The sequence below is a fragment of the Corvus moneduloides genome, chromosome 1 (assembly GCF_009650955.1).
Source record: "Corvus moneduloides isolate bCorMon1 chromosome 1, bCorMon1.pri, whole genome shotgun sequence".
NCBI classification, from domain to species: Eukaryota; Metazoa; Chordata; class Aves; order Passeriformes; family Corvidae; genus Corvus; species Corvus moneduloides.
The window spans coordinates 69346061-69371628 of NC_045476.1; the positions used below are offsets into that span (position 1 = coordinate 69346061).

Here is a 25568-nt window from a genome sequence, read left to right on the forward strand (position 1 = left end):
GAAAAAAAAAAAGTATTTCTTTCTCCCTTCATCCTCCCTCAAACTTCCCATTCACTTTCTGAAAAAAAACAAACCAGAATTTTTAGTTTAAGATACAGTTTACAGAATAATCTGTAAGGAGTGATCATCACAAACAAATAACACATCCACTGCTTGTTAGGGTGGCTTTGTCATTTTGAACACTCGTGAGACATTGATTTCTCTTCTGCTTTTGAAATACACAGAGTAAATTGTAACACCCAGACCAATTCAGAGGGTGACGAGGGAACACAAGGAGCTTTTCAGTAATTCCTCCTAGCCACACACAGTGACAAATCACAGCTTTTATTTCACCAATCTGTTTTTACTACTGTGCTTAGGGCCAAGCATGGAGCATTATGAAGGGAGGATTTTTTACTGACATAATTGGCACAACTTCCTGAGGTAACCAAGCCTCCAAGGAAGAAAGAGAGCTCTTGTCCTGGGCATGAACACCATAATTTTAAAGCCAATGGCAATGAGATTAATTAAATGAGGTTTTACAATAAAAGTACAGTGACCCACAGATATGACAAAGCCATTTCAGACTTTAATTGGAAAGAATCTTAAGTCTTGCAAGAAATGTATTTCTTAGAAGGACAGAACTGTAGGCATGGCTGGTAGTGAAAACCACTCAACTTGTAGTTCTGCAGTGAAAGCTGCCAGACCAATTTATTGGAAGACTTGGAATTTTTGAAATTATACAGTACCGTATGTAGAAAACCAGCTGCAATCCTCCAGAGGCCACCAAAGCACAATTTTTCAAAACTTGATTTCAGTAGTTTGTAAAATTAAAATAAAAATAAATATAATTACTTTACAGTTCATTTTATAAGCCTTCATTACCAAAATTGAGAACTCATGGAGCAGTTTGTTGCTGGCTGGTTTGATGAGGAAGATTGACCTTTGGCTCAGGTGTGCTCTCTAGAGTGTGCTTAATCTGCCTCATAGGAAACATTCAAGCAGCATCTGTTCTTTCTCAAAAATGCATGAACAAGTAAACCAAAACTCAATATACAACGTAGATCTCATTACATTTTAAATAGTCCTAAGGAGAAATTACTCACATATGTTTATACCTAAGCCTTGAATTTCCCTAAGAAACAAATAGTTTCACCAAACAATAAGGCTTTTTTGCTATTGAGAAGCTCAACATGAATAAAAGTAGCAACCTCTGCATGTTCAAGTCTCAAAGTAAAAGAAGGGACAGACTAACGTGGGAAGTGGACAGAGGGAGAGGGGATTCAATTTATAAAATGTTGGAGAAGAGAAAGATGATAACTGTGGCTTTGAAAGATCTAGAATTGGATGTGCAAACCAAAAGCGTTACTCTAAAGAATATTTATGTAAGCCCTCTTGCCAAGTCCTGACCCTTCCATCACTCCTTCCCAGAGAAGAGCATCAAGGCATGAAGTCTAAGCAATGGCCACTTCTTTCTGAGCTCCTTTACCTTCTCAGGCTGTTAGTGAAGCAGACTTGTGCAGAAATGGTCCTCATAATAGTACCTATTTGCTGGATTTTAACGTGATTTAAAAATCTGTGTTGTTATAAACTTGAATGCTTTCTTAATATGATAATGCTTTGTGTCTGTCTCTGTCAACATTTGTACAACCGTCTAGCTGTTCCTAATAACTTCTGAATCCACTGGGCAATTTCAGCTAAGATTAACAGAGGAAGAGTAGTTGCAAAAACATTGAGTTCTTACCAGTTTTGAGGAAATAAGTGACTAAGGAGGGGGAAAAAATGCATTAATGGTCCCCATGGAAGTGCAGAGGTAGAAGCTCACCCTTTATTAAATGGGTGATTATCTCACTGAGCAGCAGCCATTAGTGGTGATTCTCACGGGACTATTTGCCGTTTATTAGCTGCTCCTCCTAGCACATGCAGGGATTGCTGTAGTCAGAGCTAAACCAAATTTCCAGAAGCAGCCCAAAGCTGGCACCAGGTATAAGGCTGGCATCTTTTTATGCTCTGAAGTGGTCATTTGCTCTGTGAATATTCTGAGCACATGAGCAAGGTAACAATGAGGAATTTGATCACAGGGAATTAAGCTTAGTTTTGCAATTCATTTGCTGGAATAGGTTTTTCTCCAGTTCCTTAATATGAGCAGAGATGATCAAAAGTGTTGGACTTGGCCAATGACATTGTCAGGATCCCAAGGGCACCACCAGTCCTGTTTGTCCTTGCTCCAGATATCATGGGGCTCCCCCAAGCTGGACCAGGGTCCACGACCCTGAACTGTGAATCTCTGCCCCAGAAATGCCACAACAGGACCAGTCTCCAGCTCCCCAGAGCTCTGCCCTGCCTGGCCACAGGCCCATTTTCATCCCCATGGAGGTGCTGCATGCCCAGGGCCAGGGCTGGGGCTGCCTGGGGCTGGGCTGCCTCTCCCCAGGCTACCCTGCTGCTGCCACCCTGGGATTTGTCCCCACCCCTTGTTGCACCCTGGCAGCCACTCTATAAAAGTACCAGTGCTCTTCTCTGAACCATGTCATGGGATCACTTCCCACCTGCACTACTCAGTCTGGCATTCAGCTCCCTAGAGGAAAGGAGACACCACAAGAAAACCTTACCTAATGCCTTCTGCAAGCTAGGGGGCAACAAAGGAGTTAGTGAAAAGCAGAGAAAAGGAGGTCTAAAGACAAGAAAAATGACTAAATTGGTATCAAGGCTCTCCTGGTGATCTCTTGGCCACTTTTGGTGCTTGTCTGGTTAGGCTGTGGTGTCTCAGGAGGTTTCTGACCTCAGCTGATCTATTCAACTAAACCTGATAGGGATCAAGAAGAAGATGCCTTGGCCACCACAGTCCACTTCCTCGTAAACTGAATTAGCCACCTCAGTTATGTCAATATATTAGTCTGGTGCCTATGGTGTGAGCACACCACTACTTCTGACAAGTCAGTGACAGGGCAATAACCTGTAGTAATGGGTGAGCAGCTTGGACTAGGAGCTTCTTAAAATCACCTCAGCATGAACCCCCAGAGCCTGAGAGTCAGGGCCCTCAGGACATAGGCCACTTTGGTATTTTCACGTGTTTGTCACTCCTTCCTCTTCTAAAAGGCTGTCAAGTTGTCTCTGCCCACTCTGCTGTCTAGTTCTATTAGAGGAGTTGTATTTGTCACAACTCTAGTGAAAACTTTCCATTTTTCATTTCTCCATTTCTCACTGCTCATCCTCCCACCATGCGTCACCTATTTCCTCAGCCTCCCCCTCAAGAAACAGTGGTTCCCCTTTCCATCCCTTATGTGCATCAGCAGGGTTGAAATATTTTTGCTGATGACAGCTTGTGAGCAGAGCCCTAGGCTGAAGGAATGAGGGTGTCTGTAGGAGCTGAGGTCTGGGAGAGAGTGGTGTCCTACTATTTTGAAGAAAGTGGTTCCCAGAGACTTTATGGGAACTCACATGAGTGTGCTCGCTTGCCTAGATGTCCTCATCTCTCACCTCCAGGCAAGCTAGGCTCCATTCTAGGCTACCTCCCACGAAGCTGCTGTTCCAGTGGCAACTACACACATGGTGCTTCACAGTCTTTGTTGGGTGTTGCTGCTCTCCATTTTGCTGGGTCTTGTTTTCTTCCACAAGTGTGGAGCTCTCAGGCAGTAGATTTTTTCTTTGAAAGCTATAACAGAATGAAGGAGCAACTGTCAGTATATACAAGAAATGTAACCAAAGAGAATGAACATACTTCAACCCCAGAAGTGCTTATAGTATAAGGTCCCTTATTTCCAAGTCACCATTTCTGACTCCTGTGGAATGCCTCTGCTCAGGGCAGTTGAATGGAAGTGTTTGTAAAAACGACCTTCCAGCCTAAATAAATGAAAATCCAAAATGTACCAGAGGGCAAAGCAACATAGCAGTATATAGTTACCAATGGCTGTTTATTCCAGCATCCCTTGCACTGTGCTTTTAGCTCCCACTTTTCCCTCTCTGGATGTCAGTGACAAGGAATAAGAGAAATATCGAAGACTTGCCATGGGATCACAGCACGTCCAGACCAGTGGTGCTGGGTGACATAAAAGGAGATCTGCCAGAGGAGGAGTTTTGCCTGTCTCCTTGGTTTAGGCATTTGAACGGCTCCTCCCTCAGGGATCTGTGCCTGGACCTGGGTACAGAGCCCATCAGACCCCTTCTAATCTAAATCAGCAGTGGCTATTTACATAATGAGTGGTTAAGGAGTTCCCAGTTTGCTCCACTGACCACTGTAAATCATTTCCGTGCATAGGTAATGGCAATGTGCATCCAGTGCAATTAGCCCAACATCCCAGTCCTTTAGGCCATGACACCTGAACTAAAAGATTTCAGGGTAACACACAGATGCACTGATAATCTCTTTAGTATCATCGCTCAACAGACCTGATCCCAAGCTGCTGAGGGGGGTGAAGGCTCTGTGAGTGGCAGTCTTATCTGGGGGAGAGACAGAAATGATCTTGTATCTTGAGGCCACATTCACTTTTGTGGTGAGTTTTCAGGAAGATACCGTAGTAGAGGACCACTGATGCTCTATCAGGCATGCATCCATGTGGTTTTGCAATACCAAGAAGAACTGCATGATGATTAGACTGCTGGATACAATACCTGCATGCTGGTTGATGTGGAAAATCTGGACAGGCTCTTGAAGAAGGCTTGAGAGAGTCTCTGGACACAGTGTATGGAGCAAAGACCTCGGGAAGGGAGGAGACAGTTTCAGGGGACAAAATGGATGCAGTCAGATGGTTAGTTGGAGGTCAGGAGTTCCACAGTAGCTTCATCTGAAATGCCTCCAATACCATGAGCAGAGCTGAACTGGGAGAAGCAGAGACAAGCTGTCAATGACTGGCTAGGAAGTAGCTGAAGACAAAGGACTTGAACTTATTAGAAAAAGGGAAAACTTTCATTATGCATGAGTCAGATTCAGGTAAACTAAAATAAAACCAGTGGTGCCACCTAAAAAGATGTTAGGAGATTTTTTTTTAGATTGAAGGAAAGGAGAAGCTAACAAGTGCTAAAACATGATTCAGGATGGCACATATTCAGAGCAGGAAGTCAGGAAAACTTTATCCTCTGCTGAATAACAATAATTTGGTGAAACTTTAAAAGGGACAATGAAGAATAATCAAACAAGAAGAATCTCATAGTATAGCAAGAGAAAAAGAAAAGATGCATGTTTTCATGAAAGCTAGAGGTCTAACAAACAGGATGACTTTAAAGAGAAACTTGATGGGAAGAAGACAATTGATCAGATACTTTAGAATGGGGGTACAAAACATAAAAAAAGAGACAGAGGAGGCAGAAGCAGTAGAGAAGTGGTAACATACATTAGAGAAACCTTTGTGCCAAACCAAAATAACATGCTAATTTTGTTTACAAGCAGCTCAAAACTTATATAGCTTGACATTCCTGGCCTAAATCAGAAATATGCCATATCATATCAGTATTAAATCAAGTGTCTGTATCTATTACATGCTGAGGGAGATCAGAGTTGCTGACAGAGCAAGAAATGAAACAATAGCAGCAGGTATCAATTTGCCACTTGTATATTGAATAAATGTCACATAGGGGATTGATGCTGCATAAAACGAAAATACTGTTTCTGCATGAAAGAGCATACAAAAGAAGAAGGAACTTTTATATTAGCCCAGAGCAACATGCAGAACCTGGTTCAAAATGCTCCCCTGCTCAACATACTTACTCAGGGAACAAAACAAAACAAAAAAACCCAAACCAACCAACCAACCAAACACAAACAAAAAAGAAACTCAAACTGCAATAGAATTACATAAGAACAAGGAACTTTGTGAAAAATAAGCTAAAATGGATGCCTGAAGGCTAAAAAGTTTGCATGGTGGCTATTTAAACATAGCATGTAGGAGTACATTTTCTCTCTCCTCTGTGTATGGACAAAGGCTTTGGAAAAGAAAAGCTGACACAGTTAGCAACAGGATAAAGGAATTTATTAGAACCAGAAGACTTTCTTCATGAAATACAAGTTGTGTCCAAGAATGGAAAATAGAAAGGATCATAAACTCTGGCAAGTTAAATGAAAACCACAACAAGGTCAGCCATATAGAAACCCAGTAACAATTTCTGAAGACATAAAGGTCCATCAGTAAGGAATCTGAAAGAAATTAAGGCACCATGGGACAACAGAAAAAGCCTTCATGTGAATAACCTATTAAAAAAGGAGGGTAAATGGCCATCGTTCACATTTGAGGGAGGTCTCTAGTGATGCTTGAGGGGTTTTTTTCCTTGGGCTCCTGCTGTTTAACCTATTTATAAATGAACTGGAAAAGAGGGCATATGGTGAGAAGACAATTTGGTGAAGGCACAAAGTTATTACACATAATAGGGGTGAGTTGCTTTAACTCTTTTCAGGCTAGACGAATATTCTGTTGAGGTGTCAGTGCATGCCTGCGCTGACCTTATGCTCTTCGAAAGGCCTGGGGAAAGCCAAATGATCACGAGAGACAGCAAAGTGGAGAAGAAAGGAAGATCAATGTCAAAAAGTCAGGAATGTACAGATAGGGAAGCAGAGGAGGATGCACCCCACCCTGAAGGCATCTGGGGAGCCAGCAGACAGTTGTCACCGATATTGTACTGGGAGACTTCAGAGGAAAAGAGAATGGATGTAAGCACCGTGGTCACCAGGACTCTTCACCAGGCTTCCTCTTTCTTCTTCTGGGGATGGTGGGGGAAGTTGATCAGGAAATCCCATGACTCAGTGAGACCACAGATGGGGAAGGTATTAAAAAAAAAACAAGCAAGAGGTCTGGAAGGCGCCAGAAGAGGGGCAACAGCCTGGCACATGTACATGGTGTGTGTACATGGCTGGGTCCCTGGATGGCACTCAATGGTCAGGGCATCCTGTAAGACTTGCTGTCAGCACAGGCTATTCCCAGGAAGAGCTCCTGACTTACATTCCTTGTGGGCCATGGAATCAGCTAGGAGTACAAGGTGACCTACTGGTATCCCTAGTTTCTTCCAGGGTAAGAGGTCCCACAGCATGTGTCTAGGGAAGTTATACAGGCAAGAGAAAAGAGAGAGGAGCACCAGGAGGAGTAAACATTTCCACAGCATGATTTGGGCACAGACATGCTGAACTTTAAACCTCTAGTAAAACAATGCCTGGCTGGGTGTAGCAAGGAGGTGCAGGATCCAAGAAGGACCTCTGCAAAGCTGGGACTTTGTCAGGAGCAATAACCTGCTGAGATGTCAGGAGCAATAACCTGCTCTTTACCTTCTGGAGAAGGCAGTATGTAGGGCAAGCAATGTAGGGTACACTGAAATCTGCAAAGATTTCCGTCCAGGATGTCTCCAGGCCTAATGACAAGAGCACCATCTACCAAAGTGATGAAAAAAGAGGATCCAGGTCCCTGTTAAAAATGTGATTTCAGTGTGTATCTCCCCTGGATACTGCAGTTTGAATCCAGCACTTTGGGCTGCTTGGCTACCTGATAGCTCTGCTGCTGCAGACAAGATGCTGGACTAGGAGCAGCTTCAGTACAGCCCTATCCTAATTCTTACAGTCACGTGTATAGACTTGAGATAATCTCTTGCTCTCTTCTTGCTTAAAGGCAATTCCTAAACTCTCAGGCCAGCAGTATCTAAGGAGCCTTCTGATTTTGGATGCCTCCATTTTGGGTCTGTGCTTTGGGTCACACTTCAATTTCTACATGAGTATGCTTAATTCCTACTTTGACAAACAGGGCTGGCACATCTCAAATGGCTCACTCCAAAGTCCAGGCCTTTCGGAGGACTGGCTGTTTGTGTATAATTAATTGGATGTTATTTATTGAGCTGGCAGCAGCAGACATTCTGTAGTACAAAGGTCTGTGCTACCCAGAAGGTCACAGTTCCAATGTTTTGTTTTCTCAGTATTGCTGGATCGTCACTGTTTAAACAGCAAAGGCAGTCCCTGACCCAACCTCTGCCATAAAGGGCTAGAGAAGAGAACTTGTCCTTAAACTTTCCTCACTCCAGTTTGTGAGTAATCTAAATACCTCTCATTAGCTTTTAGCAAGTCTCAATTGCTTTTACTTGCTGGTGTGGGCAGTGTGAAGATCAAAGCATGACAGGAAAATAAACGCTGTGGCTGCAGCTCTGCTGGGCCCCTAAAAATACATGACTGCTCTGCTTTTGTGGCTGTGGATTCTTCTGTCACTGTTCCTTCAGCTGACATTGCCATGTTACAGTATTTTATTTAAAAAACAGTTGTCTGCTAAAACATAAAACAAAAGGCTTCCAGTTTTGTCAACTGAACTGAAGCAGACAATTTTTATTGCTTCACAGGAGATTAATAATAATAAATAAACAACCCTCTTCACCAGAGACTTCACAACAGACATGAAGCACATGGATGGACCTTATTCACAGCAGGAACTTAAATGCAGTGGAACCAATGATATTTGATAATCATATCCCAAACACAGAAAAATTTGTGCCTCGACAAAAATGCTAAATGCTGTTTTGGCATCTTTGTCTTAACCTTTGATCCTTCATTGTGGAGAGCTCTGTATTCCTTGTAGAGACCTAAGGTTTTGTTTTTTCTTAAATGCTGTGCTCCCGATGAATGCTCACACCCAGGGGAAAACACATGAAATCAGAAGCATTCTTACATATATTTTGCAGCCACACACTGGAGTGAGAAATAAGAAAAATCCACTACACAGGTATCTGAGGGATGTAGTACCTATCTGATTCAAGGAAACAGGATACGATTCCATGAACAGCATTCTCAAGGCTCTATCAACACTGAAAAAAATATACAGTCTTGACTTTTTAACCTCATCCTATGAATCCATCCCACATCCTTGTGCTTCTAGCCTCATTTCCCACAGAGAATGAAATTCCTGTGATCATGCCATCTGGCTGTCTATCAGCCAGTATGTTCTGAACCTGCTTTCTATCAAACTGACAGAGGGATTGAGGCTCAAAGAGAATTAAGTGCCTATGAAATTCATGAAAATCAGCAGCTGGGTCAAAGATGAAGATCCAAATGAGTGTCCTTGCTAAAGGAAAGGTAGGCAGACCGCAGCAGTTTTACACACTGCTTGCTAATGTCAGTCATCACGTGTGCAGCTCTGGACCCACCAGAGCAGATGCTGCTTCTTCCTCAGTGAGATCAAGGGCTTACTGTTGCTGTAGTGAGTGGTACAGGTGAGGGAAGGAGAGCAAAAGGCAATAGGACACACCTGTACAAAAGCAGATCTCATTAGGTCCACAGAACAATGCATTTACTGATAAATTTCCACTTACATAACTGTGGAGCTCCTGCATTTCCTTAAGACCCACAAAGGTGTGGATCTGTTTCTCATGGAGAAGGCTGACAGGCAATCACTACCTCTTCACTCCCACACCTGGACCTGTGCCGCAGAGCTCCCATTGCTTCCACTGCTCAGTGAAACTCAAAGCAGGTTCCAGGGCTCTGGAGACAATAGATTTGATCTTTGAAACCGTAGAAAGGATATTAAAAGTTAGGATGGAAAGTACAGCCCAGTTCAAAGTTTCCCTAAAGAAAAAAATCCCTACCAGAGAAAATTTAGAAACCAAATTATTTCTCCTTCCCTAGCAAAGGGAGTTTCAGCTTTTGTTTTTTATATCTTGCTCTCCTGCTTCACATAGTGTGCTGTGGAACAGCAGCTGAGCTTGCAAATACTTCTGGAGGAAAAGGGCTGTTTTGCTTGAAGTTATGCCTGTCCTGGAGGGAAAACCCGTGTGTTTTTAAGAGTCCTGTGTTTTAACTAACTGAGGAAGACTGTTGTTTAACATCACCTTGGCAAGTGTATGCTGCATGTACATTTCCCAGTGCTGAAGCCTGACCCTTCATGCTTGCCTTCAGTGCACTTCTGTGTGGGCAAACTCGTGACCCCAGCCCCAGGCTTGCCACAGCCCCCCAGGCTGCTGCTGGCCAGGCCACCAGGGGAAGGATTGCTGTGGGCTGACCCACAGCGGGGGCAGGAGCTTGCTGTGGTTTGCTCATGGGGGCTTTCCTCATGACGAAAAGGAAGATAGAGAAAGGTTTTGCCTCTTGATGGGTTTATAAAGAGTAAACACGTAGCTCTGCAGGACTCACAGAAAGAGGCCTGTGGGTGAAAGCTAAGTGCCCTTCTTGGAGATCGGCTTGATGTGTGACTACTCATGGGGGCAGAAAAGTTCTAATTTTAGTGAAGAACAGACGTGAAATATATTAACTGGAGCCCTCTTCTCTCTAAGATTTCCTCCAGCAGCGCCCCCCCTCCCCCTCCCCCCACTTCTGTCTTCTCAAGCACTCTATGATTTCACACACGAGAAAGAAGTGATTTTCTTGCACTCTCAAGAGATCCACTGGGTTTTATATTTTACTTGTACCTTCTAAGTAATAGATTGAGTTCCTGGTCCTTGAAATGAGAGAACACAAAGAGAAAAATAAAGCTTAGAGCCTGTTATATTTACCATTATGGTCAATGAAGATAGAAGCAAAAAGTTTTAAAAATAAGTGGGCTACTTCAACAGTGAGGCTCCCAGTGAAACTGCTGTCGGACTTCCTTCACAGAACAGACCGGAGTTTCCAAAAGTGTTACCCACCCACACTGTTTACCCATCTGAGTCGGACTTTTGCATGGTGAGGACTTGTTGAACTGACTTCTCCTCATAAAGTTTTCTAGAGGTGATTTGGATTTAGGGTGCCCAGACTGGAGTGACTTTCAGAACCCTGGTTTTCAAAAGGGATTGACCATGCATTCTCCACCCATCAAATCTCAAAACCCCCCTCCTAAATAGCTTCTCTCCATCATGATCTCAGTAGCCTAAAGACAGCAGCCACAAGTGTTTTCCAAAAATAACATCAGCAACTTTCAGTTTCAGGATTTGTAAATGCTTCTGTGATCGACCTCGGACTTCCTCAAAAATTCTCCAGGGGGAAACAGCTCTCACAGATCGCAGGGAAAGGATTTCCCCTCCCCCCTCCAGATACCTAGAGGGGACGTCCAAATGGTTCCTCTTCTGGGAGCTGCCTTGACTTTTTTCCATGATGAAATTCTCCAGCAAATAATTTGTAAAGTTAGGTCACTCCAGATGCCTTTGTTTATTTTGAAAATGACAAAATATGCTAAGAAGAGATGATGTTCCACATCATGTGTTCCTAGCTGCAGAGTTAAATGTGTAACTCTACTGAAATACAGTTTGTTTTCCTCAGCCATGCTGATAATTCCTGTTTAGCCCAAGTCAAAGTGTTTTGGTGGCACTGTGACCTGAGGTCTTAAATGTGGTTTCAGAAATGACACGTCATAAGGACAACATTTGCACAGGCACCGTGCTGTTAGAGCGGCAGAGAGAAGGTCGAGAGCGGATTTTGAGCTGACAAGCCATTTCCCCTAACATTTTGCCACTCGAGAGATTCGTTCAGTGCTGATTTTGACAGCCTTCACACCAACCCACAGTGTCTCTTGGTTAACCTTAACTCTGTTCAGATCAACACAGAGGGGGAGAAGAAGAGAAAAAAGGGAGGTGAGTTGCTACCAGCGCAAGTGCTTGCAGAAATAGAGTGACCTCACAGATTTAAGAGGAGGAGCCTTGGTTCATACATGTAGGGATTTTCCCTATGACAGAGAACCTCAAGATAAACCTGGGGGATTCCCCAGTCTGCCTTCAGAAATATCACTCTAGAAGCAGTCACAGCTTCACTCTGCTCTCACAGTCCATCCTGCAAAGTCCATCTGTTGCTGCTCTGCAATCTGAAGCAGTAAAAGCCATGTCTCTGGGAGTCTACACTCTGCTCATCATCCTGTGCAATGGTAAGTGGGCAGCCCTGCATTTTTCCTTCTGGTCTTTCATGTTATGTGGGGATATGTTTTGGGAAGACAGGAAGGATTGTGTAAGCAATCTCTTTTAAAGGTGATGTGTACCTGTGCTTTGCAGTTTGGTGCTTGATCCGTGGGACTTCTGTGATGATCCCAGGCATTGCTGTGAGGTGTGCTGAAGAAGCGGTGCTGCCCTGTAAGGTTCTTCAGGACTCCTCAATCTCCTACCAGACAGCATCTTGGTATAAAGTAAGAAAAAAGCCTAAGTTACCTGAGTAGTCTGCTTTGCTCTCCTACCTGATACTGGCTTGTCTTGTACGAAACGGGTTGTTTTCTGCGGAGGCATCCTCCTGTCACTGCAGCAGAGAGAAGGCAGCAGTGCAAACCTTTGAGCTGACCATGGGGAACAGGAGTTTTCCGAGTCATTGGAGATAGGCTATTTGAGCATGGTTCCCTGAATTGCTCTTGGCCTGCTTTTCTATCTAATTATTGCTGGCTTCTGTGGATCACAATTCAGGTGATGCCCCATGTACAATCTGCCAAATACTACTCCAAAGAGAAGTCTTCCAGGATTTTCTTCAGAGCAAAAAATGGTATTTAAGCCTTGCAATGTCAATGATGTTGCCCTTGTTTAATCCCCTCCAAACAGGAGCTGATTTTTTCTTTGAAATAGAAGAACTAAAAAAGTACTTGCTATTCTGTAGGAAGATTTGACTAGTGGGGTGGGCATAAGGGCAGAGCATGTGCAAAACGATGGAGAGCTAGAAATTCTGAGTTATCTCTTTGTGCTCATGAAGTAAAAATCACATCTCGACTGCTCTGACTCAGAGTTTCTATCTCCAGAGCAGGAGAGCTGTGACCCCTGTGTGCAGGAGGGGTTACAGGAATCAATCAGCTAAAGAGCAGAAAAGTCCTACTCAACATTATCAAGAAGAAATGTTTTAGAGAGGTAGAATTGCCCAGTGGTGGAAGAGGTGGCTGTTGACAAGCTGTACAGCACCGTGTATTTGCATCTCAGCACAGAGCTTCAGCTTACAGTGTGAACCACATTAATGGGAAAACAATGAAGGTTTTGTTGTCCTCCATTCCCCACTCCCAGCCATACACTCCTGCTGCTTATCATGGGCCAGTCCTGGTGGTCCTCTTGTTACCTGTTAAGTCAACTACTCTGTTGCTTGTTACAATAGTGGAAAATCAACCTGTGAATAAAGAGTTTGTGGGCTACAGAGTTGAATTACTTTCCCATGAGATGGTAGAGCAATGGAAGGGAAGAGGAAAAGACTCTATTTATGGGTGGTGAAAACCGTTAATTTATCTCTGCCAGAACCTAAAACCACAGCCTTGGCTTCCTCAGCAGTTCAGTCAGATACAGTTTTAAACTCATTTCCTACAGTAAACCAACAAACAGCATTTGTTATTAGACAGGGCTTCTGAGGTTGAAACCTGCAATGCATCTGAATTTCATTGCTAGTACAACAATGAGCGTCTGCCTGCAGACTAGATGACAACTGCCACCTCAAAAGAGCTGCTTTGAACATCTGACTGCCAACCCACCATGTGCAGCATCTTTTTCCAAATTGTTGAACTAAGCACAGGTGGTAGACAGAGAGGAGAGAATAATGCATTTAGTTGAACTTTACTATGGGATATGGGATTTGAGTCAACTTATTCTTTTTTGCTTTCTGCCTCAAAAGCTGGATAAGGTACTGTATTTTCCATCCAGATATGTGCTAATTATTTAAGGCTCCCTTTCTCCCACAATGTCCAGGAAGGGCAGAGAGCTCATTGAAGGCAAACCACGCAGTCTGGTGGACCTGGAGGGGTTGAGCAGAAGTGGTAGGGGATGGGGGAGGAATAAACAGAAAGGCTGACTGGATCCCAGAAAATTCTCTCCCATAGCAGTGTAGGAAGTCAACAAAAACAAAAACAGGCTGAACTGTGGAGATCCTCCAGAAGCATGTTCTTCCCCAAGTTCGGTGGGAGCTGGCAGGGCCAAGCAGCAAACAGCAGCCAAAAGCCATTCCCTGGTGAAGAAGTGTAAGGAAAGCCTGTCGACCCAATTCTGTGTTATCTCGTAGCTCTTTGCAGTTCTACCTGGGCACAAAATGACTGCATGGGCAAGGATGGTGATATTTGATGGCGCCTTTTGTGCAGGCCCTCTCCTGTGCTGCTTCCCTTTGCAGCAGTTATGCCGTCACAGTCTAGACTGCCACTGCATGTCCCCTGCCCTGTCCCTACAATCCCCACTCCCTCCATGGTCTCCTTGCTCTTCCTGCTTCACCTGCTTTGCTCAGGAAAAGACTGGTTTTCCAGTGTCCAGCATGACAGAACCTTGCACTTATTTTCTCTTCTGACACAAGAAGTAACATAAGTCAGCTATTGTCAGCTCTTGCCACAGTCCTCAGGGGCTGATGGCACCAACCATGGTACTGCAGTCTTCTGTTTGCTTTTCCCATGAGAGAGGTGGGAAGTGGGGACAGGCAGGCGGTGACGCCAGCCCAAGCCACAGTTGCAGCTGTATTAGGAAAAGCAGAGCACCAAATATAAAAAGCTTAACTCTCCATGGGGAAAAGTAATTTAGGCTCAGTGTTTTGTGCTGAACAAGCAATACTTCTACTTGTGGGGCTAGCTAAATAGGCAGCAGGCTTGAAGCTCTTTCTCCTTCCCTCTCTACACTTTGGCTATGTGCTACTGTCCCCACCCAACACTGCAAAAGGAAAGTGAGGGAATGGTGGAGTGTGACTGGGCTACCCAACACAGGTAATTACTCTGTTATTTAAAAACAACTACTGAAGGATTAATCAATAAACACCACATATAACCCCAAAGGACTAATTAAAAGGCAATTCCAACAAATGGTATGAAATTTCAGGCTGTAAAGTTCAAGCAGCTGTTAGGCGAAATCTTTTGTATGAGGTCACTTTGAACTGTGAAGTAAATGCAAGCAATTAACCTTTGCTTCTGTTGCTTTAAAAAAAAAAGATGGTGGCAACATTACGGTGCTGCTTGTGCAGCTGTTTGCACAGGGTGAATGTTCTGTGAGCGAACCCCTCCTTCCTGCTGGCACCTCTGTGTGCTCAGACCAATTAAGGGCCAGTTTGTTACAATCTGCTAAAAAAAAAGGATGTAATTTAAAAGTATTTGCTGTATGGAAAAGGAATCGTCTAAAGGAGTTAATATTCTGGTGTCAAAATCCAACTGGGTGTGAAAAAGAAGGTTTGCATTCAATTCCTTTGCTTTTGCTAATGTCTCATACTGCAAAAAAAAAAAGCATAGATGTGTTTGACCTGCTGTGCATCCAAGATCATTGGAGGTAATTATTCTCATGCAGGAAGTCCCTGTGTCAGTAGTTCTGTGCAGAATCAGGACGACAGTCAGTCAGCTCAGGCAAAATTATTTTTACTTAGAAACATATGAAGTAGGCTGGCCAAACACACTGGGGAGAAGGTAGAGCACCAAGTCCTCTTCCAGCCTGGTGCAGCTCTCATCCCATTCACTATGAGGCCATAGAAAAGAATTCATAATGATGATAGTCTTAAAGTGTGGTACATTTTTAGGAGTGCTGGGCAGCCTGCAGGCCATAAACGTGTATATGAGCAGCATGGAAGTTGACCAGCTGAGAACTGAAAACGAGGTCTTTTTCCTAAACACCCAGGCACTGGGAATTGTCTATGGAAATGCTTGAATGGTTTGAATCTCTACAGCCCACCCACAAGAAAAGAATCTAGGTAATGAAACTTACATTTCTGCCTCATAGGGCTATTGAAAACTGAATAGTTTCTCTTTGTGCAGCACACTGAAAATGAGAACCACTTCATAAACCTTCATAATTATCGCTTTATATCCAGTTTGAAAATCAAGTTTAAACACGCTCAAATGAAGTCCCAGTGGATATTTCACTATAATCTTCATGTGATAGCCAGAAGAGTCTTAATCTAAAACAAATCTTGAGGAAGAGGAAAGAAGGCTGTGCTTCAGTGGAGAGAAATTTGTTAACTTTACAGCACTTCCCTGAAAAATATAAAATTGTGGCAGAATAAGAGGGGGAAGCCGTATTACAAAATCAGAATAAACATTATAGACATATAATGTTGACTGCGCCTTCCTTCAAAGGAAAATACTTTTGCTAAAACTGCATAGCTGTGATATATTAGGATAAGTAAATATTTGCTAAATTACTTCAGCCTAATTTCTAACCTACACAAAGAAATGCAGTCAACTGCTCCTCAGACATCTATTAATCCCCAAGTAGCTTCATCACGTTGATGATTTAGACAGGAAGGGAGCCGTGGAAATTATTTCATGACCCAAACAATTCTTTTGCCTGGCATGAGCTAGGGCTGGATACCCTTAGCTAAAAAAACCCAAACCAAATCAAACCAACTAAACAATAAAGAGTCTGTGTGAGTGAGTCAAAGGGCTTTTCCAGCTGGCTCATGTGTCACACATAGTTCCTTTGCTGTTGTTTTGGGGTTGGTTTTTGGATTTTCTTTCCTCATATCCCCCCCTCCCCCCTTTTTACAGCACACTCAGAGTTCACTCACATGTGCCCACAATTTATGTCTGTTATTTTCAAATTTAACTTTGGTATCTCTACATGATACTGTATAGGAACCATATGGATGCACCTTTAGCACTAATCAAATGTGGAAGCACTTTTGTGCTGAAAAATACACCTATTAAGTGGTTTCAGCTCAGTTGTGTTTCATTATATGTTGGCTATTGGGCATTGCCAGAATTTGATACATTTTGCTTCAGAAAATAAATTCCTTCTGGCCGTATGTAGATTTTTAACTCGCTATAACAGTCAGAAATTTCAACTTGGCCACTATGCCTGGTATAATTTTAAACAAAACCATTTTTACAATCATCTCACACTCATTAGAAAATAATCTGATGTTAATATGTTCCACCTTTAAACTGACATCAGTTTTGGACCTCAACCATTTTTTTTGAAATAAAAACTTTCTTTTATGGGAAAAGTGGATTATATTGGCACTTTGATTTACCTGGAAGACACCTTAGTGTGAGAAAGATTTGATGAAAAAAGGTATTTAATGAGAGCAGAGAACATGAGTTAACGTGAAAAATGCTCACTCTCACACGTTCATGATAAAATTAAATATGAATTGATTAGTTGGGCGTAAGTACTACAGCATGGGTGAATAGCCTTTTTTTAGGGTACTACCATGTAATGCTGTAGCAGTTTTCAAAACAATAGCTAAAACCTAGCCAGCTAGAACCGAGGAAAGTGCTCCTCCTCCTCCTTCTTCCACCTTGTTTTTAGTTCCCTGAAAAAGAAATATTTGCTGAAGAGAACTTAAATTTTGGGGGCCTAATTATTCTACATATTTCTCATAATTCATCCAGTCAGAGAACAGAAATATATCAGCTCAGTGGTATTTTCAATCAAACATATCCCATTTTAATATCCACTGTATCACCACCACTGTTCTTATCAAAAAGCTCCAGGCTAGGAGAAACTTAATAGGAATCAGTCAACTGACTAGAGAATATATGTGGGAAAATCACAACCTCTTTAGACCAAGTGTTTCCAAGCTTTTGGGAACTAGAATAATTTTCAATTAAACTCACTAAAAACAGGCAACTAGAGCTGGCTGCTCAAGGCTGTGTCCAGTTTAGTCCTGAGTATCTCAAAGGATGGAGACTCCACACCCTCTCTGGGCAGTCCATTCCAGTGTTCAACCACTCCCCTAGTAAAAAAGGTTTTTCTTTTGCTTAAGTGGAATTTCCTGAATTTCAGTCTGTGCCCATTGCCTCTTTTCTTGTCTCTGAAGGCCACTGAGAAGGGTCTGGCTTCAGTTTCTGTATCTCCCTGTTAATCAGATTGAATCCATACTGATAAGAGGAACCTGAGTCTGGTCTCCTCCAGGCTGAACTATCTCTTCCAACTTCTGCTCATGTCAGGTGCTCCAAGATATTATTCATCTTTGTGCCCCTTCACTGGACTCCCTCAGATACGACCATGTCTGTCTTGCACTGGGAGCCCAGCATTCCCGGGTGTGTCTCAGCAGGGACTGAGCGGAGGGGAAGGATCACCTCACTTCAGCATCTTCTGAAGATAATCTGCCAGGTGATTTCTGAAAGTCTGCCACACACGTTGCTGAAGGACAATGTATATGTGACACTAAACATAAACTTGCATTTCTTCTGTTTTTTAATTTTCTTAATGGGTAGTTTTATGCAGATAGGCAGAATGACGTTGCCAGCAAGTCCCTGTTTCCCAGCAAAATGCTCGCTCCAATAACCCCCAGCAGACTGCATGGTAACAAGGCCCTTTTTATGCAAATAGATTTAGCAGAATTTCTACCTGTCCCCACACAAGCAATCCCCATGCCTTTTGAATTTTGGTAAAGCCATTAACAGCAAACACGGGAGCAGGAACAGACCTCCTTCCTTTTCTCCTCCATTTGGGCATGGGGAGCAGAGGAAGCTGGCATGCTTCAGTTTGCTCAGCAGTGAGGTGTAAGGGAAATGAAACACAAATGAAATGTGGGAAGAAAAGATTTTTTTCACTGATTAAAGAAGAGGATGGTCCCTACACAAGTGGATTGCTGTCTCTGGAAGCGCTTGCTTTGATCCGTCTAAGCTTGTGTGGAACTAATCAGGTAAAACCCCCAGCATCTACCTTGGGCTGTGGTATCACCTGGAGGACACTTGGCATGAATTAGAGCTGGTTTATCGTAGAAGCTTGAGCAGCAAAATGATCTGTCTAGTGAGAGTCTGCCAAGTAAGTCACAGGAGGTGGCAAGCAAAGTAGCATTTTTGTAATTTTAATTAGGTTTGGGGTGGGAAAGAGGTTATCTTGAACAGAGCAAGAGGCAGAATGATGACCTTACTGAATATCTCATGGACTTCCTTTTATACAGCTGGGATATGAGGATGCACTCTGCAAATTTGCTCAGATGTTTTCTTGCTACTTAGAGAATTTAAAAAGGGAGGGGGTGGGTGTTTTTGGTTTTTTTTTTTTTTTTTAAATAAGATAACAGGAGTAAGATTGCTGTGGAAAAAGGCTTGGTTCAGGCATCAGAGAAAGGGGTTGCTGTGACCTCTGAGTAGGGGTGGATGTAGAGGCTGGAAAAATGCCACCAGATGTCTCTGCAGCCTAAAAAATGTTGGGATGCTGCTGGACAGACTACCTTGCCTGCCCTTGCCTTTCAGTAAAGACGAGATTTAATGGAGGAAGAAAGGCGTGCAAACCCTGAATTAAACCCACACATATGACCCCTTCCTCCTCCTCCTCCTCCCCAAATGGAAGGTTCACAACCCCCATCCGGGTCACCACTGATTTCTCCACAAGTGAGGGAGCAAGATTACGCCACAAAGTAACTTTTCCTTCTTGTTTTGGGGAAAAGCATGTTGATAGTGCAGTTTCATGACATTGCTTTGCCTTACATAGAGCATGTCTAAGGCAAAAATCTGACAGTCTTGTCTGCAGGGTCACCATCAGTGTGCTTGCAACATCAACTGAGCACCTTAAAAGCTTTGGAGGCAATAATCAATCCTATCCCTCACTGTTCCCATGAAATAGGGAAGTTAAATCATTTACCCAAAATCTCACTTGGATAAGTGCATGGTCAGGCGTGGGATGCATGCACTCAATTCAATTCTCCCTTATAGGAGCAGTGCTGATTGCAATCGCATACAGAAAGATCAAAGTGTTTTCTCATTCCCAGATCTCAGCCACAAGAATCACACCACCATTTACCACCCAAGACAGCAATTATTTATGCTGCCAGTGAATTAAAGGAAGAAAACAAAACCAAAAATCCCTAAACAAATCTAGTTTTTTGTGTGTAGCTCAGACCTCCTATCTGCAATTTAGGGCAATGCAAAGGGCAGCCGGGCTGGTTCCTTTTATTGCCCTGTGGGCAGTTTTAAATTTCACTGAGGAAGGGGGTGGTAAGGGAAGGGAGAGTGGCAAAAATTAGATCTGAGGGAGGTCAACTATATCCACTTAACTGCTATTGACCTAGTTGTAACCAGAGCTGAGCCCAGCCTGGGTATTGGAATTCCTCTGGCCACATCTCTGACAATGTGCAGGGCCTGAAAATACCTAAATCCCTGTAGCACAGTGAAGTCCCTACAGCCTGAAAACCACCATACATACTGCTTGTAGCTGCTTGGGGCTGAGTGTAATAAGAAAGAGAAGCTGGGATAAATTTACTGGGGGATTAAGGGGAACAAGGTACTTTCTTCCCTCTTTCTGGGTAAAGTGTGGAAAGCCCCAGGAAATTACTGCTCTGTGTTTCAGTTGATGCACTGAAAAGCCCAAAACCTTTCTGAGAAAGAATCTTTACAATTAAGGAAATCTTGTGCTTTAGTCTCATTCCTCAGTTCCTGAAAAGTTCCCCAACTCGCAGCTTGTTTTACACCATTTTAGGCTGCAAAAACAGCAAAGTATAACAGAGCATCAGACCCGTATTTCCCTCCAGACTCCTGAGTGGGCTTTCCTCCTGCAAACACATGAAAGGGAAACCAGATACTCCTAGCCTCAGTGTGAGAAAACTGTGTTAATTTTAATAACTTACAGTGTAACTGTTATACCCCAATGCAGTAGCTATGCTGATAGAAAGTAAGCACCAACATATGACCCAAAAATGTGTCTATTAAAATAAAATAATAATAATAAAAAGGCTTGGCTTACATTAGTTACATGTTTGGCTGAAATGCTGAGCCTTGGACTTATGAGCTGGCTCTAGCTCTGCTGGTCCACAGAAAGATTGAATTCATTACTTGGAAAACCTTCATGGAGGGCATGCTGCCTCAAATCCCAGGGAGCAACTTCGATGAATAAGAATGGACATGGGCTAATTCAAACCCTTCTTCCATCTTTCAAATCAACTTAGTGATTTCTCTCTTCTTTGTGGTTTCCAGCCAATCGTCATTTTCAGTGCATCCTATTGCCCCGCAGTACGAACTGTTCTGGGAATACACTTCATTCCTCCAGCAGCCTCTCAGCAATGCCAAGGAATGTAGCTCTTCTGGTTACAATTAAGAAATTCAACATACAAATGCTCCCCAAGTGCACCAGAACCTGCTTGTGACCTTCACACAACTGAATCTGAAGGAGTCTAAGCAATTTTTTATTCTTTGGTTCCAATAATGAGTGGAAGGGAGGGAAGTGTGTGTGTGGGGAACCTCCATTCCTCCAGAGAGGCAGCATGGTTTCAGGGGTCAGCTACATAGAAACTGGCACAGGGAAGTGCAGTTTCCAGGGCTGCATTCCCACAGGGAACTCTGGGCTGAGGAGCCGCTGGGAGGATGCCAGCCTGTGCTTGGCAGAGTCCTCGTGCAGTGGCACGCTTGCTGCGTTGGCAGGTTTAATTCTCACCACTGCATGGCAGAAGGTGTGATGGCAGGGTGAGCACAGGCAGCAGTGGAGCCTCCCTGTCTGCTGCCATGCTCTCCTGGGCACCTCTGGTCCCCAGAGTCACTGCTAAGCACCTGGGTAGGGCTGCCTCTTGCTGTCTCTGCTCCATCCCCTTGGACTGCCTCTCTTGGTCTGAACTCTTCTGGGGCCTCTGCATAGGGCCACTGAGAGCAGATTCTACCCCTGCCTTCTGTCATGTTGCTGTCCAGGTGAGGCAGCTTAAGAAGTTATTACAGAATAGTTTTATAATTCCTATTTATGTAGAGAGTCCATTTAAGCAAAACCCCATATACTTTTGGACTGCAAGCATGAACGTATTAAATGGGTTTGAGGTTGTGCTCCCCCCTCCTCTCTTCAGCCTCTGCATTTCAGCCATAAACCAGTTTTAAAATTTTCTTTACCCTAAAACTGAGGATGACACTGTTGCCCAAGAAAATAAATATATTTGTGTTTTCCAGATGGCTGGAGACAGCGAAGGAATAGCATGGGAGGTCCTTGATGTGGAATCTCATTATCCACGAGAAGCTGGGGGGTCCTTGGAGCTCTCCAATGACACCTCCTTTTCACTGAGGATCAAAAATGCAACCAGCCGAAACAGCGGGACATACAAGTGCACTTTGTGGGGGCAGAGCAGAGAACACAATCTGAGCAGCACAGTCACATTAAAAGTAACAGGTACAGTAGAAAGCTCCCATGCTCCACGTGGTATGTCAGGAAGGTAACAGTTTTAGAATATTTTACAAACACCAGAGCAATGTAACACCTTGCTTTATATTTTAGGTTGCCCTGGAATAGAAGAGGACAAACTAAAAAAATATAAAGGCGAGCTCTTCATGCTGACTTGCCTTGGGATTTTTTACTTGCTGCTCATCTTCTTTACCTGTGTAAGTAACTCCCTTTCTCATAAGCAAAGCAACAAAACCAACCAAAATTCCCCAACTCATTTTCTCTGCTAGCACTACTTTAACACAGCTGGTCTGAAGTTGATGTCCATACTTAATTTATGATTAAACTCAGGTACATGAGGATGGATTTCCAAAGAGAGAGAACTGCATCCTGATCTAACTCTGATCTAACTCAAACCATCAGTTATTTTTCTGCACTCTCTCTGCTCATTTCTGCTTCCAGTTACTCTGTGTAAACTACTCATCAGTTTAGGGGCATAGCAACGGGTCTTCTGGTTTAGTACCTGGGAACAGCATTTGTCCAAGATGGATGCACAGGCCCCTTGGAGCCCTTCCCCACCTATGGAATTGCTTTGTGTGGTGGCAGGATGGACATGTCCAAGTCCACCTACTTTTTGCCTCAGTTTCCCTCACTGGTAAATTGGTGACAGCCCCATTTCAGACGAGCGTTTTTGTGAAGTAATGTCTTTCTTGTTAAACAGATATTTTAAGATATATGGAAAAAAACCTCTTTGGGAGGTTTATCTATACCTTTACTGCTGGCTGGTAGTTCTGGAAAAGGAAGGGAGAGGAGGTACTTGGGAAGCTCACTCCGTAGAAACAAAACTATGCGCTGGGTGCAGTGGCAGTGAGGTCACCCCTTCATGCAGAGGTCTGCACCTTCTGGCTCAGAGGTAGCATGAATCTGGGGTGTCAGTGTATCACTGGCTGCATTTTTAATAATGCAAAGCAAAACCAACCCCAGCGTTTTGGGAGGTCAGCTTTAACTTTTGCTGCCTGTTTAATATTTGCCTTCTTGTTTTGCTCCTCAGCAGATGAATCATAACTGTTGATCAGAGTATATCTAATTAGCTGCGCTAAATGTAGCTTTCCATGTATCTTCAGGGAGCAATTAAATTTATGCCTGTCTCTTTTTTAGATTGACAATTCTGCCAGTAATTTGTGCCATTCAGACTAAAGTTTGACAAGATAAATCTTGTAGGAATTTGTTAGGATGGAAGTATGAAAGCAAAGATATCACTCAGAAGAGACAGATGCCCCATGTTCTTCTCAGTGTCCTGAAAGAATTTCAGATCTCTGCAGAAATCTCCCCTCCCCTTACATTAAAAAAAAAAAAGTCCCAGTTTTAGTGGTGCAGTTATATAAAGCAGAGCTGTGTAGTGAAGATAATCACTCGGGTGGAATTCTGTGTATCTTACTTTTGGGTGAGGCCCTGTCTCAGGTATCAACCTACCTTTCATCAAAATTTAATACTGACCTGATCTCACAAGTGAGGTTCATTATTTAAAATGCCTGTTAAGTTCTTACAGGTTGCCTCGTCCTCTTCTTTAGCGGAGATAGTGCCTTATCTCCACTAAACTCAACAGTGACGTTCACTTTAGAACTGGTTGGCAGGACTGGGGCTTTACTTTGACAACTTGATGAAAATATTTCAGGCACTGGCTTGCACTGAAAGCAGGTGGAAGCACACTTGCAAGAGCTTGATGCAAGGCCTGTGGGGATGAAAATGTGCATTAAATAAAAATTTCCTTTTTTGACTAAGGCTTTTGTCCTATAAAGTTCATTGATTTAGCAAGAAACAGCAGCTTTTGTTTGTATTGGGTGCTTCCAGTGACAAACAAATGGGAAAGGTGTAATGAGCTATGGTTAGCAAAGAGAAAAAGGAAAACTTTCAAAAGTTTGGGGTTTTTTAATTAGCTTTCATAGGAACTCTTAGTTTTAAGCTTTCCTTTGTGTTTTCTCTTTTAGACATGTCTAAGAAAAGAGAGTATGTCTCCCAATTACCAAAAAAACAGACCAGATATGAAGCACATCCTCACCCTCATCAACGTACATGAAATGACAACTTTCCAGCATTTAAATGGCAACAGCACTTGCAAAAATGAGCCTACTTCAAGTTCTGTCTAAGCTGACGTTGATGGCACTGTGGACTCATCAGTAAACACAAGCTGGATGGCTGAGTGGTATGGAGAGGAAACAAACGATAATATCTGGTCTCTTCAGAACAGCCTGAGAGTACAGGTACCTTGTCAGTGATCTGCTTGTGCTGGACAAGCCTTCAACAAGCACTGTTATGCACTACAGTAACTTTTGAGAGTTAGTCAGCTAAGAAATACCTTTACAGCTACCCAATGTGTTACAAGGCTGTTATGACGTTGGTATCAACTTTATTTCACTCTGCTGTGAAGCCCTCTTTTTCTGAGCAAGAGCACGCTTCTAACATGAAGACTGAGTTATAGGGAGGCCACGGTTGTGCAAAGCCAGCAGATTAAGCTCTTCACTGGACTGATATCTCCTACCTTTCCAAAGCAAACACAACAGATGCTGTGGTATGAAAAGATAAGTGTGTGGGGCTGTCTCTGCTCTGAGCCTGATCCTGGAGTTCCCTTATTGCAAATGAGATGTAACTCATCATGTGATGTTCAAGTAGGCTGAAGAGGTAACTTCATGCTCTTGCACTGGATGGATCAAAGCAACATCCACTCTTAAATCTTAGAGTGACAGACAGGCTGAGAAGGAAGAAGATTTTCTCAAAATCTTTCTGGACTGAATGAACTTTTTATCTCAGCAGGAGAAATAGGGACATATTTTCCAGATTAATCTATAGGAAGCTTCAACAAGACTGTTAATCTTAAATAAGAATGAAGAAGACTGTGATATTAAGGACATGTAAAGGTGACTTATTTTGTGGTTTACAAAATGTGGCGCCAAATGTATGCAACATTTATGTCAGTCAAGTTACATGAGTGAGAACCAAAGCCATGGCTTGGAAGAAATCAACCAACCATGTCTTTGGGATGTATTAAGTTAATTATGAGACACAGGAATGGAAGATGGGGCATATGACCACCTGTTTTTGGTGCTGGCAGTGTATATATGTGAAAAAAAGACATGAGAAAAGCTGAACTCAGGCACACAATAAAGGGGGGAGAAGATTTGTCCTTTTGGACCAAAGTGCAAGGGATCCTGGAGTCTGAATTCAAGGAACCTTCCTCTATTGGATTGCTAGTGCAGAAGGTGAAGGAAAAAGGAGTCTAGAGTGACTGTGGGTGCGTATGCCATAATGTCAGAATTTGAGCCCAAACATCAGAATTTGCACACCCTGAAGAACACAGTCTTAAAAAAATACTTCAAGAACTGATTGGCAACATTAGGATTTTTAATGCAGTTTGGAATTTCAGGCTGTTGACAAAAAGATCTTTCTTTAATCCTGTAACTAATTTTGAAGTGTTGATGGGAAGAAAGCTGTACATCACTCAGCACTGGCTCTGTGAGCAGGGTAGATGTCTGCATTGCTGGAGTCCAGGAGGCTCCTGACCAGAACAACTTCTAGTTAAAGGGATTTGCAAATTACTTAGAACATAGTCATGTCACATTGGTTGGATTTTTTTTTTAATTTTTACATTTAAATGTGCATAGCATACTTGAAATAAGAATTCAGAGGTAGCCTACCATTTGGTTTTGTGTGCCACAGATGGCAAATAAACCCAGAAAAACTCC

The 25568-nt window shown here is 43.0% G+C and overlaps 1 protein-coding gene and 1 long non-coding RNA gene across 3 annotated transcripts; one reads left to right on the plus strand and one right to left on the minus strand.

The window, feature by feature from the left end:
* On the minus strand, nucleotides 1-11965 carry LOC116446654. The gene is made up of 4 exons (XR_004241299.1): nucleotides 11874-11965; nucleotides 9247-9435; nucleotides 4591-4797; nucleotides 1-3634 (listed from the first exon to the last, which is right to left on the minus strand). It is a non-coding gene; the product is annotated as an uncharacterized LOC116446654 (long non-coding RNA).
* Nucleotides 11208-25568, plus strand: CD83 (CD83 molecule). Of its 2 annotated transcripts, XM_032114834.1 has the most exons (6): nucleotides 11215-11475; nucleotides 11666-11762; nucleotides 11887-12017; nucleotides 21621-21837; nucleotides 21943-22046; nucleotides 23817-25568. In XM_032114834.1, the coding sequence occupies exons 2-6, from the start codon at nucleotides 11720-11722 to the stop codon at nucleotides 23973-23975; spliced, it is 654 nt and encodes a 217-aa protein (XP_031970725.1). In that variant the 5' UTR covers nucleotides 11215-11475; nucleotides 11666-11719; the 3' UTR covers nucleotides 23976-25568. The 2 variants fall into 2 exon arrangements, with proteins under 2 accessions (XP_031970715.1, XP_031970725.1); XM_032114824.1 differs by having other exon boundaries at nucleotides 11208-11762.